The sequence below is a fragment of the Limulus polyphemus genome, unplaced genomic scaffold (genome assembly GCF_000517525.1).
Source record: "Limulus polyphemus unplaced genomic scaffold, Limulus_polyphemus-2.1.2 Scaffold2, whole genome shotgun sequence".
Classification (NCBI taxonomy): domain Eukaryota; kingdom Metazoa; phylum Arthropoda; class Merostomata; order Xiphosura; family Limulidae; genus Limulus; species Limulus polyphemus.
The window spans coordinates 2,856,048-2,870,674 of NW_013665612.1; the positions used below are offsets into that span (position 1 = coordinate 2,856,048).

Below are 14,627 nucleotides of genomic sequence, written 5' to 3' on the forward strand. Positions count from 1 at the left end.
CATTAGTATTTTTACGAAAACATTGTATAACTTCATCGTGGGAAACTCGGCGTGTGTGGATAATGAATAAGAAAGGACAGAGCTCGCTCCTCATTAAGCGAATCATACCTACACCAACTTCTAATTAACTCGCTCATCGTGAACCCTCAATAAGATATCAAGGAAGTTCCAGACGAGAAAGAAAATTTTGTAAAGTTTGTAAAATTTTTGTATATAAATCATTGTCTTTAATCTCAACTATTTCAAATAACTGTTATTGTAAATTGTATTGTTGTTTGTATATTAAAACATATTGGTATTAAAAAAGAAAACTGTGCGTTTCAATCTTGTTCGCAAATATCATAAATCGGAGATATATCGGCATATATTTAACTACTAAATCTAAATTACAATTTGACTAAGTATTAACCCATTTGAAATTATAATGCATAACAAGTTATAGTATGGAAACTCTGATGGTAACTTTCTGGTCGGTCACATCGCCAACCCTATTTAGAAAGAGTTAACATATACTGTACCTCAGCACCAGTTACATCCCTAGTGCTTTAGAGAAGCCTATGAGGAGGTTGTTTGATTTATCTATCTGGTCCCACAAATGCATCAGCATATTCAACCAACAATTCGTTGAGATTCTGTTGTTGCTGTGAGTCTAGATTGTCTGCACAATCCATGACTAATGATCTTACATGTGTTCATAAACCATAAGCTCAATTTCAGATGTAGAACAATATTTGTAACCTAAGCATTAGTGCTAGCTGTGGTTACTTCCACTTCACTCACTACACTAATCGCTGCTCCAGTATGAAGCTGGAAGATTGATCTTTCATAACTGCAAAACAACATCAGCACTTCATCCTTCCTCACACAGATAACTTTCTGAGTTAGTGCTGCTTGCTTTCTGGATGAGAAATGGCTTATTTCATGTCTGAGTTTAATAATGCATTACATGGAATTAATGCACTAAATTCCATCCACAGTAAACCACATAAATCACTTACATACATGAGAGGATTGTGACTTCCTCTCCTAAAAAATGCTGCAATCCATTGTTCCATGGTTTAGTTAGGACAGCATCAGATAACCCTCCCACAGAACCTCTATTTACCTGTTGTACAAGAAAAAACTGACTGATAATCTCTGCAGTACGACAATTTTTTTAAATTCCAGTGCCCAAAATGCAGTATGTGATGGCTATCTTCCTTCTGTGAGTGATGCCTCCTGACATAGTCAGATATGTGGTTGCATTACAGTGCTGAGATATATGGGTGTTTGGTTCCTTCCTCAAATGGGCTCAATCTTGGCACAGTGTGGGTGCTTGGATAAGATAGTCTGTTAAAGGTATAGCCACAACAGCTACCATAGCAGTCTTTTCCCTCTCTTGTGACCACTTTGAAATTATCACTTCAAACTGCATCACCACAGAAACTGTCTCAGTAAGGGTAAAATATATTTCACATCCAGATGGTGCCTAGTCATATTACTGGCTTGCCCTTCCACAAACTTGTCAACTGGGACATCTTTGCAATCTGCTGAGGCTATTTCAGGGTAAGCTTTACCTTGCAAATGGAATAGATCATTTGCACAGATGGCAAAGTTCTCTGTGTAACTTTATTCCAAGCCTTTAACTCAGCCCATTGGATTGCTCAATTTTCCACTGGGTTAAACAATCAGTGCAGCTCTGAAATGGCTGTCTCACCCAAATTGTGCTTCACTGAAGCAACTGATGAAATCTAGAGCCGAGCAATCTATATTATAGATCAATCATTGTACAGCCTGCTCTTGAAACCAACCATTTCAAGAAATTACCCACATGAAATGCTTTAGGAAATAGTCCAACTCTTCACTACACATATTAATATCAGGCTATTGAGCTGTTGTGCTCTGCTACCTTGTTCTAGGGTGATAAAGCAATGAGTTGTCATTGGCAGCTCCTCAGCTGGCTCTGTGTGGCCTCAGACTCCTATATGATCCATTTTTATCTCAAAAGTATATCTCTGGCTCTTGGAGGCTTACTACTGCCTCATGGTTCACCTAGTTCACCGTTTTGTGACTATCATCTCATCTGCCAGTGGAATAACTTCTTCTGGCAGACTTCTTCTGTCAATAGCACCTCTAGCTTCTCCTTAGTATTCTCACGTGGCTTTGAGTAAAGTTAGGGTTAGGTTACTCTGGATAGCATAGGTCTGGGAGTCCTATAAGGACTGCCCCACTCACTCTCAGACTTTCTTGAAACTACAACATCAATACAATCCTCATTTATCAGTGCTTCCCTTGCAATTAGGTCGATTCTCGGAAGGAGAGCGTGGACAGCTATTCTGGATACACCCGACATCAGTGGGTCTTCTTCCTGAGTCACTGGTTGTAATCAGATGGAAGTCATGGACCTTGGAAGAATCAGCAAAAGTTTATATCCAGGAGAGGACTTCTCCTAGACTCGATAACCCTCTTCCTTCAGTGACTGGCTCTTTCTCATAGTTAGAAGTCCTTCAAGTCATGGAAAATGCCATTTTAATTAGCATGAATCCTTTTTGAACTTAAATAACGTCAGAAGAAAGTAGAAACTTCACAACAAGATATCATGTGGCCACTGCACCAAAATTTTCTCTTTCCTATTTATTATTTTGTATATTAGGGTCAAACTTATTATCCTAGAAGCTATGAGATAGAAAACGCAATAAGACATCTAAAGTGAAGTAATTGTAAGGTCTCTGACTTTTACTGAATGCATAAAAGGGAAATAAAAAGATTGAACACAATTTAAAATATTATTGAACAATCTTTGCTAAACCAAAGACACCAACAGCGTGTGTACGTGTTTAGACACTGAGCTGTCAGTTCTACTGGGTTTTAGTTGAGTATCTTCGTCAAGATCATGTACCAGACTATTGTCTTCGAGAGTATGTAACAAACTATTTAATTTTAACGTTCTTTACTTAACAGATAATGTTCATTTACTCTAAGCAACTAGCTCTATCTATGTGACTGGCCATTTTTCTTTAAACATAAGGAAGGTTTTAATCTCAAGATATTACCTGACCTACCATTAGAAGATTGCTATTTACATTCTCGAACAATATGCAGCATTACAGCTATATTCTCCATGTGCAGAACAGGTGTTATCATCAATGAATGATAAAGAACAAAAGTAGCTAAAATAAAATTAATCACTTTTTGACAGCATGTTATGTGTATATAAAAAAAAAAATGCTTAAACTAAAACAGCTTATAAATTCCAAATAATATATTTTAATCTTCACCTTAATAATATACACACTTTGTGACAGCTATTGAACCCTACACTAATCTAGTGAGCGGGAATCTTTCTTTAAGTCTTTATATTTGTCCTTTGTAGAGGAGAATTTACGTTTATAAATGAAAGTGAAAAAGCATTGTTGATTGTGTTATCTGTTTGTTAAGTATGATTGAATAAATTCTGAATTTTATAGATCTAGATAAAGATATAAGACAGTATTTTCTGTTAGAATGTATTATAAGAAGTCTGTATGGCAAAACAAAAAAAAAAGCTGAAAACTCTAGTTCAGTGTTAAGGTTAAATGAAAATTGCTCAGTTCCTTAAAGTTTGTAATATATTCAAAAATTAAAAAAGCTTTTGTTAAAAATTTAAAATAGAGTTGAAAATTTCCATAGAAGGACTCAATGGAACCATTAAAAATAAATATTTCAGTTTTATGTGGCCGGATTCTTTATAGTAGGTGTCTGTGACTTGTCAGCGATAAATGTCAACAATAAACAGACAGCACACAATCCACTTGTTTTAAAATAATATATATTCAAAACAAGTCAAACGTGTGTACAAAAATTCATTACACTATTATTTACCACAGTCGAATCTAGAGCTTAACTAATTCCCCTTTTCATCAAAAGCCCACACAAGTTGGTTCAGTTACTTTAGATCCCAACTGACAAGACGAATTCTTTCTTCTCTCCTTTTTTATCACAATACAACCAGTGATAAGTTCACTTTCATTACCCCGTGGGTTACCACAGTCGTATACCAAGCTTTAAATAACTCACTTTTACATCAAAGTCCACACAGGCTGGTTCAATTACTTTAGAACCCAAGAGAAATTATTCTTCTCTATCTCTTTTATAACAATACAAACTGTGAAACTTTCATTTTAGAAATCACCCGTTATGGCTAAACTGACAATCACACAGTCTATCTTGATTTTTACTTTCACTGAATTACTTTTTCTGAATTCACTTAACTTGCGCTTGCTTGATCACCGATATATATATATTGCACAACTGAGGCCTAGAATTTTCTATAAACTACGAGACACTATGATGTAACAATGCTCATTAAACAACGAGAAAAATACAGAAGGTTCGAGTAACGTGACGTCAATTCACAAAAATTGAACTACATAACAAATGGCTCATAAACAGTTAAGTAAGCATACTTGCCATAGCTATTGCTTCTAAAAATAACTTACTTTAATGCTCACAAAATAGAAACTAAATAATGCTCTCGTATTAAACTTAGAATAAACGGTTTGTTAAAATCTGGAATTCTAAGGATTGGTGAACTTCCCAACATGTTTTTTACCTTTTGGAATGCCACCTGCTGTGGTTGTTCCCACTTCACCTTGTTGGGTAGGCCGTTCTTGGTCAGACAGTCAATGGTGCAGCAACTGCAGCATCAGTCAGTTCTTCCCTGATGTTGATGGCTTTGTATGTCTCGTTTCCACTCAGTGGTCTTAAGTCTAGTAGGTCTTCATCTTCTATTACAAAGTTACTGTCTTTTGGTTCTGTGTCTATGACAGCTACACCTGCCACGTCCATCTGTGCCTCAATAGATGCACCCATTAGGTCTTCTTCCTTCTCAAAGTACCTATTGAATAGACTGGCATGGAAGATCTTGGTCTTCCCATCCACTTTCATCTTATAGTCCATTCTGTTGAGAACTTCTTGCACTCCTTTCCACTGCAGGGTGAGTTTGTTGTTGTCTATGTGTAGCAGAATTAAGACCTTCTGTCCAACCTTGAAACGTCGATCCTTGGCCTTCTTGTCATAGAGGTGCTTCTGACTGCCTTGAGCTGCATAAAAGCTCTCTCTAGCAAGTTGACATGTATTCTCCAGTCTAAGGTCTAACATGTACTGGTATGTGTTCCTCCCTTCTGTCTCTTCTTCTTCTCTCCACAGCTCTTTCAATATCTACATCAGACTATTCTTCCATACAGCAACTCGAAGGGTGAAAAACCTTTACTTGCTTGTGGGACTTCTTGGTAAACCTGTCCCAGTTCACGAGATTTCTCCTGTCACATCTTCTTCAGCTTACTCTTTAAGACTCCACTGACTCTCTCACAAAGTCCATTACATCTAGGGTTGTATGGTGTGGTAAAGAGTTACTTAGTGCTAATGAGTCTGCATACCTCCTGCATCAGTTCTGAAGTAAACTGGGTCCCTCTGTAACTCAGGACTTCTTTTAGAAAGGCCACTCTGCAGAACTCTTCCAGGGGAGTTTCCTCTACTATCCCCATTTCTATCTTCAGCAGTGCTATGGCATCTGGATAACGAGTCACATAGTCGATTACTTTCAGCACATACCAGTTGAACAGTCAGAAACAGGCACTAGTGGTCTAATCAAGTCCACAGCTACTCTGCTAATCGGCTCTTCTATGAGAGGCATCTCACCCAGTGGCACCTTGTCTACTTTCCTTCTAGGTATTGTCCTTTGGCAGATGTCACATGACTTGCAGAATCTGCTCAGATCTCCAATGACACCTGGCTAATGGAAGTTGCTGGTGATTCTGTCTGCCATCTTTTTTGCTCCTAGGTGTCCTCCTACAAATGACTCATGAGTCAGCTTCATAACTTGAGTCTAAAATTCTGTTGGCACCATGAACTCTTTAACTTCCCCGGTATATCTGCCTTGATATATCCAACAGCACTCCCTTCCAGTCCTCTATTCTGTATGTCTTTTTTTCTTTTGGTCTTGTGCTCCACTTTCTTCCTGGCAATGTCCCAAAGTGAAGGGTCTTTCTTCCTTGCTTCCCTCAGTTCCTGTAGACCTATATTCGGGATGATACTTTTATTTCTGTATGGTTCCTCCAAATTTCTATTGCCTGATATATTGCCAAACATCAAGTCATACACATGGCTTCAAAGTTTTTCAAGTAATATGGAATGTCCACCTTTTATCTTGCTATGAGAAACTTTCTCATTGTCCCATCAATCAGCTCACACACAGGCGTACCTTGCCCACTATCTAGTTATCAGAGACTAGACTGGTTCTTACTGCTGCACTACTGCACCCAGTGTTTTGTAGGACCTCCACTTTCTTGTCCCCGACATAGTCTTTGCCTACTGGTATGTTGTGATTTGTTGGCACCTCTCAATGTTTGTCACATGTTCCAATCACCAATGGCACTGTTGACCCATTTTCTAAATTGAGCTGACCATCAGTTGTATACTGTTTAATAATGGAAACAGCACTTCTTTCTTGTGGTGAATCTGATGGGTTGTCTCTATTATGTTTCTTCTGTCAACAGCATCCATGGTGATAGTCACTCTTTTCTTGTTTCTTGCCAGCACAATTTTTGTAGGTATCTACAGCTGCTATATGTTGAGATTTCTGCTGTTGCTTGTTGGTGCCAGAATTGTACTCATTTGCAGTGTGCCATATTTTATAACAAATATAGCATCTTTTCTCCCATTCGTCTGTTAACTTCCTGTCACCTTTGGTGGACTCCTGCTTCCGTTTAGCCACCAGTGATTTCGACTTCAATTGATTATTCTTGGACTAGCCAGTTATATTCCCTCAATGAGGTTCAATATACTGTTCTGCCAGCTTGATCATCTCGTCCACGTCTTTTATGTGCTCTCTCCTTTATGAATAGTGGCATGTCAGTTGAGCACGTGATCATGAACTGTTCACGTATTGGTAGATCTGCCTGTCCCTCAAAACTATTATCACACTTGGCCGTGTCAGTTCATCTTGTGAAGTATCGCCATAGACATGCCACAAACTTAAATACAGTTTCTCCAGTGTCAGGTTTGACTTCTCTGAATTTCCGAAGAAAACCTTCTTTGGTAAGTTCATAGTATTTCAGCAAGACAACTTTTAACTTGTCATAGTCCATGGCATCTTCTGACTATTCCTGCATACACTTGTAGGCCTTTTCCTGTGAAAACTGTGCTGAGACAGACTGTCTAGTCATCTTTATCCCAGTTCCGATATTGGGCAAATCTTTCTTATCTCTCCAGGCAAACATCCATTCCATCTTTCTGTTAATCAAATTTGGGCAACTTGGGTCTGCTGGCCCTGACTCCATTGTAATTCTTGGATCCTTCATCTTTTTGTTGAGTGAGCTTTATGATCTTATTTGTGCTCTTATTCTCTCTATGTCCAGTCTCTCCCCTCTCTCATTTTCTTCTTTCTCAACCGTGCTCTTATTCTCTCTCTCTCTATTTCCAGTCTCTCTTTTCTTTCTTTTTTTCCGTCTTTTTCTTCCTTTTTTTTAGTCTTTCTTTTTCCTTTTACTCTTTTAGTATTTCTTCATCTCTTCTCTGCCTACACTCTTCTCACTCTCGGTCTTATTGTTTGTTTGTTTTTAACAAACTCTCGTAGATCACTATATTTTAACCCAAGATGCTCACTTATCCACTTATAAAAATTTATTGACATGATTATATAGCATAATTGTAATCTCTACACTATTTTCGCCACCACTACAGTTGTGTGTGTATAGGCCTACTTTCACTGTTGCTCACGTCTTCTTCTACCACTGTATAATCCTGGCTGGCTCGACAAGTGCCAGGTTTTTGTATATAGGGGCCGGATTCTTTACAGTAGGTGTCTGTGACTTGTTGGCAATAAATTTCAACAATAAATGGATAGCACACAATCCACTCATTTTAAAATAATACATTCAAACAAGTCAAGCATATGTACAAACAAAATTTGTTACCCTGTTGCCAGTATTGGTTACCACAGTTGAATCTAGAGCTGTAAATAATTCTCTTTTTCGTCAAAAGTCCACACAGGCTGGTTCAGTTACTTTAGAACCCAACTGACGAGACGAATTATTTCTTCGCTACTCTTTTATCACTGTAGAAACAGTTACCACAGTCGTATCCAGAGCTTTAAGTTATTCTATTTTATGTCAAAAGTCCACACAGGCTGGTTCAATTACTTTAAAACCCACTTGACAAGTCGAAATATTCTTTTCTATCTCTGTTGTTACAATACAAACCGTAAAACTTTCACTTTAGAAATCGCCCTTTACAGTCAAACTGACAACCACTTAGAATGCAAGTCCAGAGTTGTGGAAAATTTTTGAACTTATTCTGAATAGTAGAAAGTTTCCTGAACAATGACGTGAAGCAATAATATGTCCATTATTTAAAAGAGGTTATGTAAATAATCCGTAGAATTATGGAGGAATACCACTTTTAAACGTGATGGAGAAAATATTCACAAACATTATAAATTTTAGATTAAACAATTTGGCAGATATAAATGAGAAAATATATGAAGAACAGCCATAATACAGAAAGAAGAATTCAACAATTGGTCCTATATTTATTCTATGTTGTCTCACTGAAAAATATCTATCTAAGAATAAAGAAAGATTCCACTGTGCTTTTATTGATTTTAGTAAAGTATTTGATACTGTTTCTCATGAAATAATGCGGAATAAAGTTATTGAAAATGGCATAAAAGGAAAAAATTTAAGTGATTGTGAGTATGTATAAAAAATGCATTTTTTTATACGTGAAGTAGGAACAAGGCAAGATTATATGATAAGCCCTTTCCTATTTATTATCTTTATGAATGACCTTACAACACAAATGAAAGAACATGATTATGGAATCTTTGTTAATAATAAGACAATTGTTCATGCAATTTAGAAAGTTTTAAAGGTCAGCTTTGGCAAAATTACGTATCTCAAATGCTAATTTTGAATCAGAAATGGGCCACTATGAAAATATGGATGCATCATAAGATGGTGTAATTATTTGATAAATGAAGTAAAAGAGGAGATGAGTATCATGTTATCCTTGTAAGCGATAAGTCTTCGGATTTACAACCCTAATATCAAGGGGTTCGATTCCCCTCAGTGGATACAGTAGAAAGACTGTTTTAGTTTGGTATAAAACACACACATACTTTAATGAATTAAAGAATATAAACATCTATATTATTATATTAAACCTAGTCATTATAAGTCTAATTCATTATTAAAAACTCAAAATGTAAAAATATTGAATAATTCAAATATATTTACTGCTAAAATATTGAGAATGAAACAAAAATATACCATAGTATGACTACAAAAGCTCTTCAAATAAATATTAAAGAAATGTTGGTTTCAAGTTAAACTATTCTGGTATAATGGGGCAGTGGTCTAAATTGTCTTAAATAAAGTTATTATTATTATATATTTGTCAATTATTAATATTATTTAAATATAATCATTAATATCAACTCCTGATCAAAGCAAGCTACCTACATAGACTAAAATCAACCGATAATGAGTATAGCTAAATAAATATACTGTTTTATGTTTAATGTTTTATTTTTTTCTCCAACAAGCTTTACAAATGTTAGTACTAGAAATAAGCGACCTTATAACACCAAATTGTTATTTTTCTAAACCATTTGAAGCTTTGTACTGTCAGTTATGGTTTGTGTTTTAGTGGAACGCTCCTGAAGAAGCTGTAAAACAAAACGTTGAGTGTCCAATTATTGAAAAACAACAATTTGGTGTTTTAAAGTCGATTATTTCTAGTATTAACATGTCTTCTATAAATTAATATGCACTACAGAAATTAAATAATGAAGCTCTACAAGTGCACCGAGCGATAGGCCTAATTTCAGAAACAATATTAGTCACTTACTTATTCTTTATCTTTAATATTTTGTTAAGACATAGACTCAAAATTTACTAAACTCGATGAATTGACAAAGTAACAGACAAATTAACAAACTCAATTGTTAAATCAATAATCAATCTAACAATTAATTTTAGCGTAGTCTAACTTGCGTTTTTATATTTCTCACATCTTTTTTCAAACTCTCAAGAAAGTTCCAAACGTCATGCTCGTCATATCACATCAAAACTTTCTAGCGAATGACATAAATATATAAATTTAAATATTAAAAATATAGAATAAAGTGAAATATATAGGTTTAAATTATGAACACGAAAACTTCTTTTGGTGTCCACTATACGCTTCTAACTTAATAAATTGTGTTACCTGTTTTAAGAACTTTCTGTAGGTTCTTTTTTCTTACTAAAGATCACAAAACATCTTTGATTTTAACGATTCAATTTATTCAAAGCCGGTTCGAAATTTGAACTCTGTAAATTTGCCCATTGTTTAACTTATACGGTGATTAAATTGGATATACCTATTTTATGCTCTATGTAATTTGAACAACTTTGTTTTCAAGTAATTAACTCAACTATAGTTTATTTTTGAGTCTAAATAATTACTCTTCATTAGATAAACATGATACAACTTACTGTCTTGAAAACCCGGATAGAATCACCTTGTGATTTTTATTGTATACAATGCTTCATTTCCTAATTATTTTTCTATTTTCAGAAAATGGAAATTTTGACATTAAAACATTCAATTCATGTGTTTAAATACAAATAGAGTTTTCATGAACCAGTTAAAAAATCTGAAAAGTGATCGAAAGTAATTCTATGAGAACCATTTGAGAAAATAAACTTTTCAACATGAAAGAGATACAAATAACTATATACACGTGTGTGACAGTAACCGGAAAAGAACAACAACAACGAAAAACATCTGCAGTTAACTTAATTTTTATGACAAAATTCAAATATAACTACTACGTATCAACTTATGCCTAGTCGAACTGTGATAGATCATCATACGCGACTCCATTTCAAAAGTAATGCCAGTAATGAATTAAACTAAATTCATGAAAAAAACTAAAAGAAGAACTTGCCAAATTAAGTAATATATATATATGTGTATTTACAGATAAATATGTAATTACAGGTCGAAGGAACAAACAACAGAAATTTAGAAAACACGCCCCTTTATTGTTCGTTGCAGTATATCCCCAACTTTTCATTACTATTCAGATAATGTGGTAAAAAACTGTTAAAGAGTGTAAATAGTGTGATATGTATCTCAATGGAGTTTTTTTTTCCTACCAATGAAAAAAACTTATGCTACCTTCCGTCAGAAAATTTTGTTTACAATGTTACATCATGATCAGAGTATCAAATTAAATGTAAAGAGTGTGATAAATCTTGCATTGGAAAAGCTAACCAACAACTTTCAACAATATTGAAAAAATATATTTGAACGCCCCTTCTCATGTATTAGAACACAAGGCTAAACATAACTCTTTTCGTTATCATAAGTTGAAATAATTGACATAGAAAATAATATAAATCGTAGAAAAATTAAAGAAGCTCTCTTTACCAAAAAACAAAAACGTAGCATCAATAGATATAAAGATGTACAGATATATTTTCCGTTCTTAGATACTGTTAATTTCTATGACACTATTGTTTAATGACGTAATATCATTAGTTTAATATTGTAATATGTAACAGTTTGAACTGTTGTACTATTCTATTCAAAACTAGCTACCCGCTGATGTTAGTTAAACATATTTTTCAAAAATGAGGTTTTTAAACATAGTTATTTGTTTATCCGTAAATAAAAAAGTATTAAAAGCTGAAATCAATTAACGTAAATTAGCAATCGTCAGTGAGACTTTAGAAATAAATTTTTACAACCAAGTGACTGAACTATTTTCTTTATGAGTAATCCATCTTGTTCTCTATCTTGTAATCAAGAAAAATTGTGAAGACAAATCAGTGAAGAGATACACCACAAATATATCGTTTGCTAGCTTCCTCACAATGTCGGAGGTACACTCTCCGTTTCGTTTAAATAAATATACGATGTATTCTGCCGCTAAGGCATTATTAAATAGTTTTATGTCAATAATATTTTGGAAAATTTGTAAACGAAATGTGTATTTTGTTACTAAATAACCATTGTGTTAAAATTGTTTACAAGAATGCTATTCTTATTACCAAATCTGTAGACTCTTTCTTTGCTCGCATGTTGAAAGCGATATTCGCCAACATAGTTCAAGCACAACGTTATACTACGAACGACACTGCTACAGCTACTACAGAAGTGGGAAGTAATAAACCTGTATCCTGACAATTGAAAGAGGAGAGTGTCGTTCAAACTGCAGTTTTGCTTTTAGTAACAGAATACCTCAGCATGTGGAACTGGAGGTGGATTAGTGTGTTAGTATCAACAGTATTACTAGGTGAGAATGATACATTACTAACTTATTTTCACAGTATTATGTCTAACTTTTTTTTTGTACTCATATTATTAGTAAGACGTACAGTTCGGTATTACTAAACCTGTGGTACTGGCTTCGTTTCGCCGAGCCGCACTGTCATTGTCAAAGCATCCTGAGTCCTGCTAAACATGTTAAGCCTTATTTGTGTTAAGGTTAGCTGGTTCTGGTTAGCCCATATGAAGTTACGCATTAATACTGTTCAACAGTGTTCCACCTCAACAAAACTAAGTTTATACTTAATGACTTGACAATGGTAGAAACATTTTGGAAGAGTTAAAAAGTTAACAAGGGACTGAGGTCATTTTACACTTAATTTGTATATATAGAAATTACTTATTTATGTGCTATCAATCATAATAATAACATATTTACAAAACTAGCGCATTTATTAAATTATTTAGATTTGGAATGGTCTAACGGCATCTGTCGAAGTTCACTGACGTATTTGTTTTATATTTTAACATATAAGCTTATTTTATGGCTAACTGAAATAGCATAAAATTTCAAAGCTATACATTAAGTTCAAGACGTTTGATAATTATTATGACAACATTTATGTTTGTTTAATATACTTATTTTTAGCCTTGACTTAATGTTACTTATTAAACCAGTTTAGTTTATTTGACATGGGGCTAGCGATTAATTTAATTCGTAACTTAGATTATCAGTATCATTAAAAATAACATTAACAGTAAAATAACTATAACCGTCATTACACGTCGGGACGTCAGTAAGAAATGTATTAATACTTAAGCCAGGCCGTTACAAGACTTGAAACAGTTAGTAGTTTAAAAAAAAAATCATAACGTTCTCATCAGTAGATTTATTTTTAAAATGTTTAACCAAATTCTGTATTTCATTAGTATTACTCATTGCCCTGGGTAGTACTTCGACATCGATAGTACTAGTAGGGTTATAGTAACTGATATTTTTAAAGTTGTACTTTGAGTGCCTTGAGAACTAAATAGTGGAGAAGCGCACAAATGAGTTATCCAGAATAATTAATTCTGCTGGACGTTAACTTGGAAAATAGATAATAGTAATCGGTCTGCATTACATCATCTTCGAAAAGACGTATCCGTGGTAATCTAACGAGTAAGCTTAGGCGTTAGATTTAAATTTTATGATATAGGATTAATTCATGAAAAATGCGTACGTACGATAGGTAACTACTTATGAAGATTACTACACATCACTTGTATATTCTGTAGTTAAGCTAAGACAAGATTTGCGTAATACTAATAATTGATATGGGTAATAGAACAAAAATTATGATTGAGACATACTGTAATGGATTCGCCAACTTATGAAATTAGTTGTGCGTGGATTTATTGTGAACTTTATCAAATCACGTCATTCCTGTATCTTTTTTTTTTTTTGTCGTTTCCGTTAAATCACACAAATTGAACTTTTTTTTGTAAGACTGTTTCTCTGTATATCTATGTTTTTCAACTATTCATAACGTTAATATAGCCTTATAGGTATGAATAATAATTTATCATATAATATAGTGCATTATACTTACTGAATACACAAAAGTAAACTAATTGTATTAGTAGTGATTAGTGTCACTAAAGCTTATAAGTTATAGTTGGATTTTGCAGGACGGTGGAAACTGGTTATTAATAAATACAAAGGAAGAAACAAGTTTATTGTTGTTTTGCAATAAATATTAAGATAAGCAAAATAAAATAACTATTTGTGTGCTCTCATATGTATTAAGCCATCTGATGGTCGCAAGGTGGCGCGACCTGTTAGTTAAAGCTTATCTCGGATCTTAGCCTATGTCCATTGTAGTTACGGGAACCTTTTGGAGACAAAGAAAGCAATTCTCTGCTAGCTGTCGCCATGATCCTTGCATACCTGGCAGGCATGGTGGCTTTATACGCACCTGGCGCTCGTGTATTGTTTCTCAGTGAAACACCGACAGTTCTTTTATTGCAACTTGTAGGAGAATCTCTAATATGATTAACAATTTCGATTGTAGGATGTGCATTATAACTTTTCGACAATTTTAGAGTACTACTTTTAGTTTTAGCGATTTATCTTCTTATGTTTATCTGATTTAAGACGAATTTTACATGAAGACAAATCTATTGTAAGCTCAAACTATTTGGTGGGAATTGTAAATAGTAGATTAATTGTTAGTGACATATCGTTATTGTAAAGCTACAAACAGAAAATTCCGTCAAATATTTTAGGTTTTGTTGCTCCAAAAACAAAATATTTGTCACTCGCAGAGGTACATCAAACAATTATTTTATATGTTGTTATTTTAAATTGT

General features: G+C 34.2%; 1 protein-coding gene across 1 annotated transcript in view; it reads left to right on the top strand.

Annotated features, from left to right (window-relative positions):
- The first annotated feature begins 12,134 nt into the window (after positions 1-12,134).
- The window catches only part of LOC106466847 (fasciclin-2-like), a 103,199-nt gene continuing 100,706 nt past the window's right edge, over positions 12,135-14,627 (top strand). Inside the window, exon 1 of the mRNA XM_013927188.2 lies at positions 12,135-12,304. Coding sequence (XP_013782642.1) covers positions 12,256-12,304 — 49 coding nt within the window. The 5' untranslated portion in view covers positions 12,135-12,255. The remainder of the gene's footprint in view (positions 12,305-14,627) is intronic.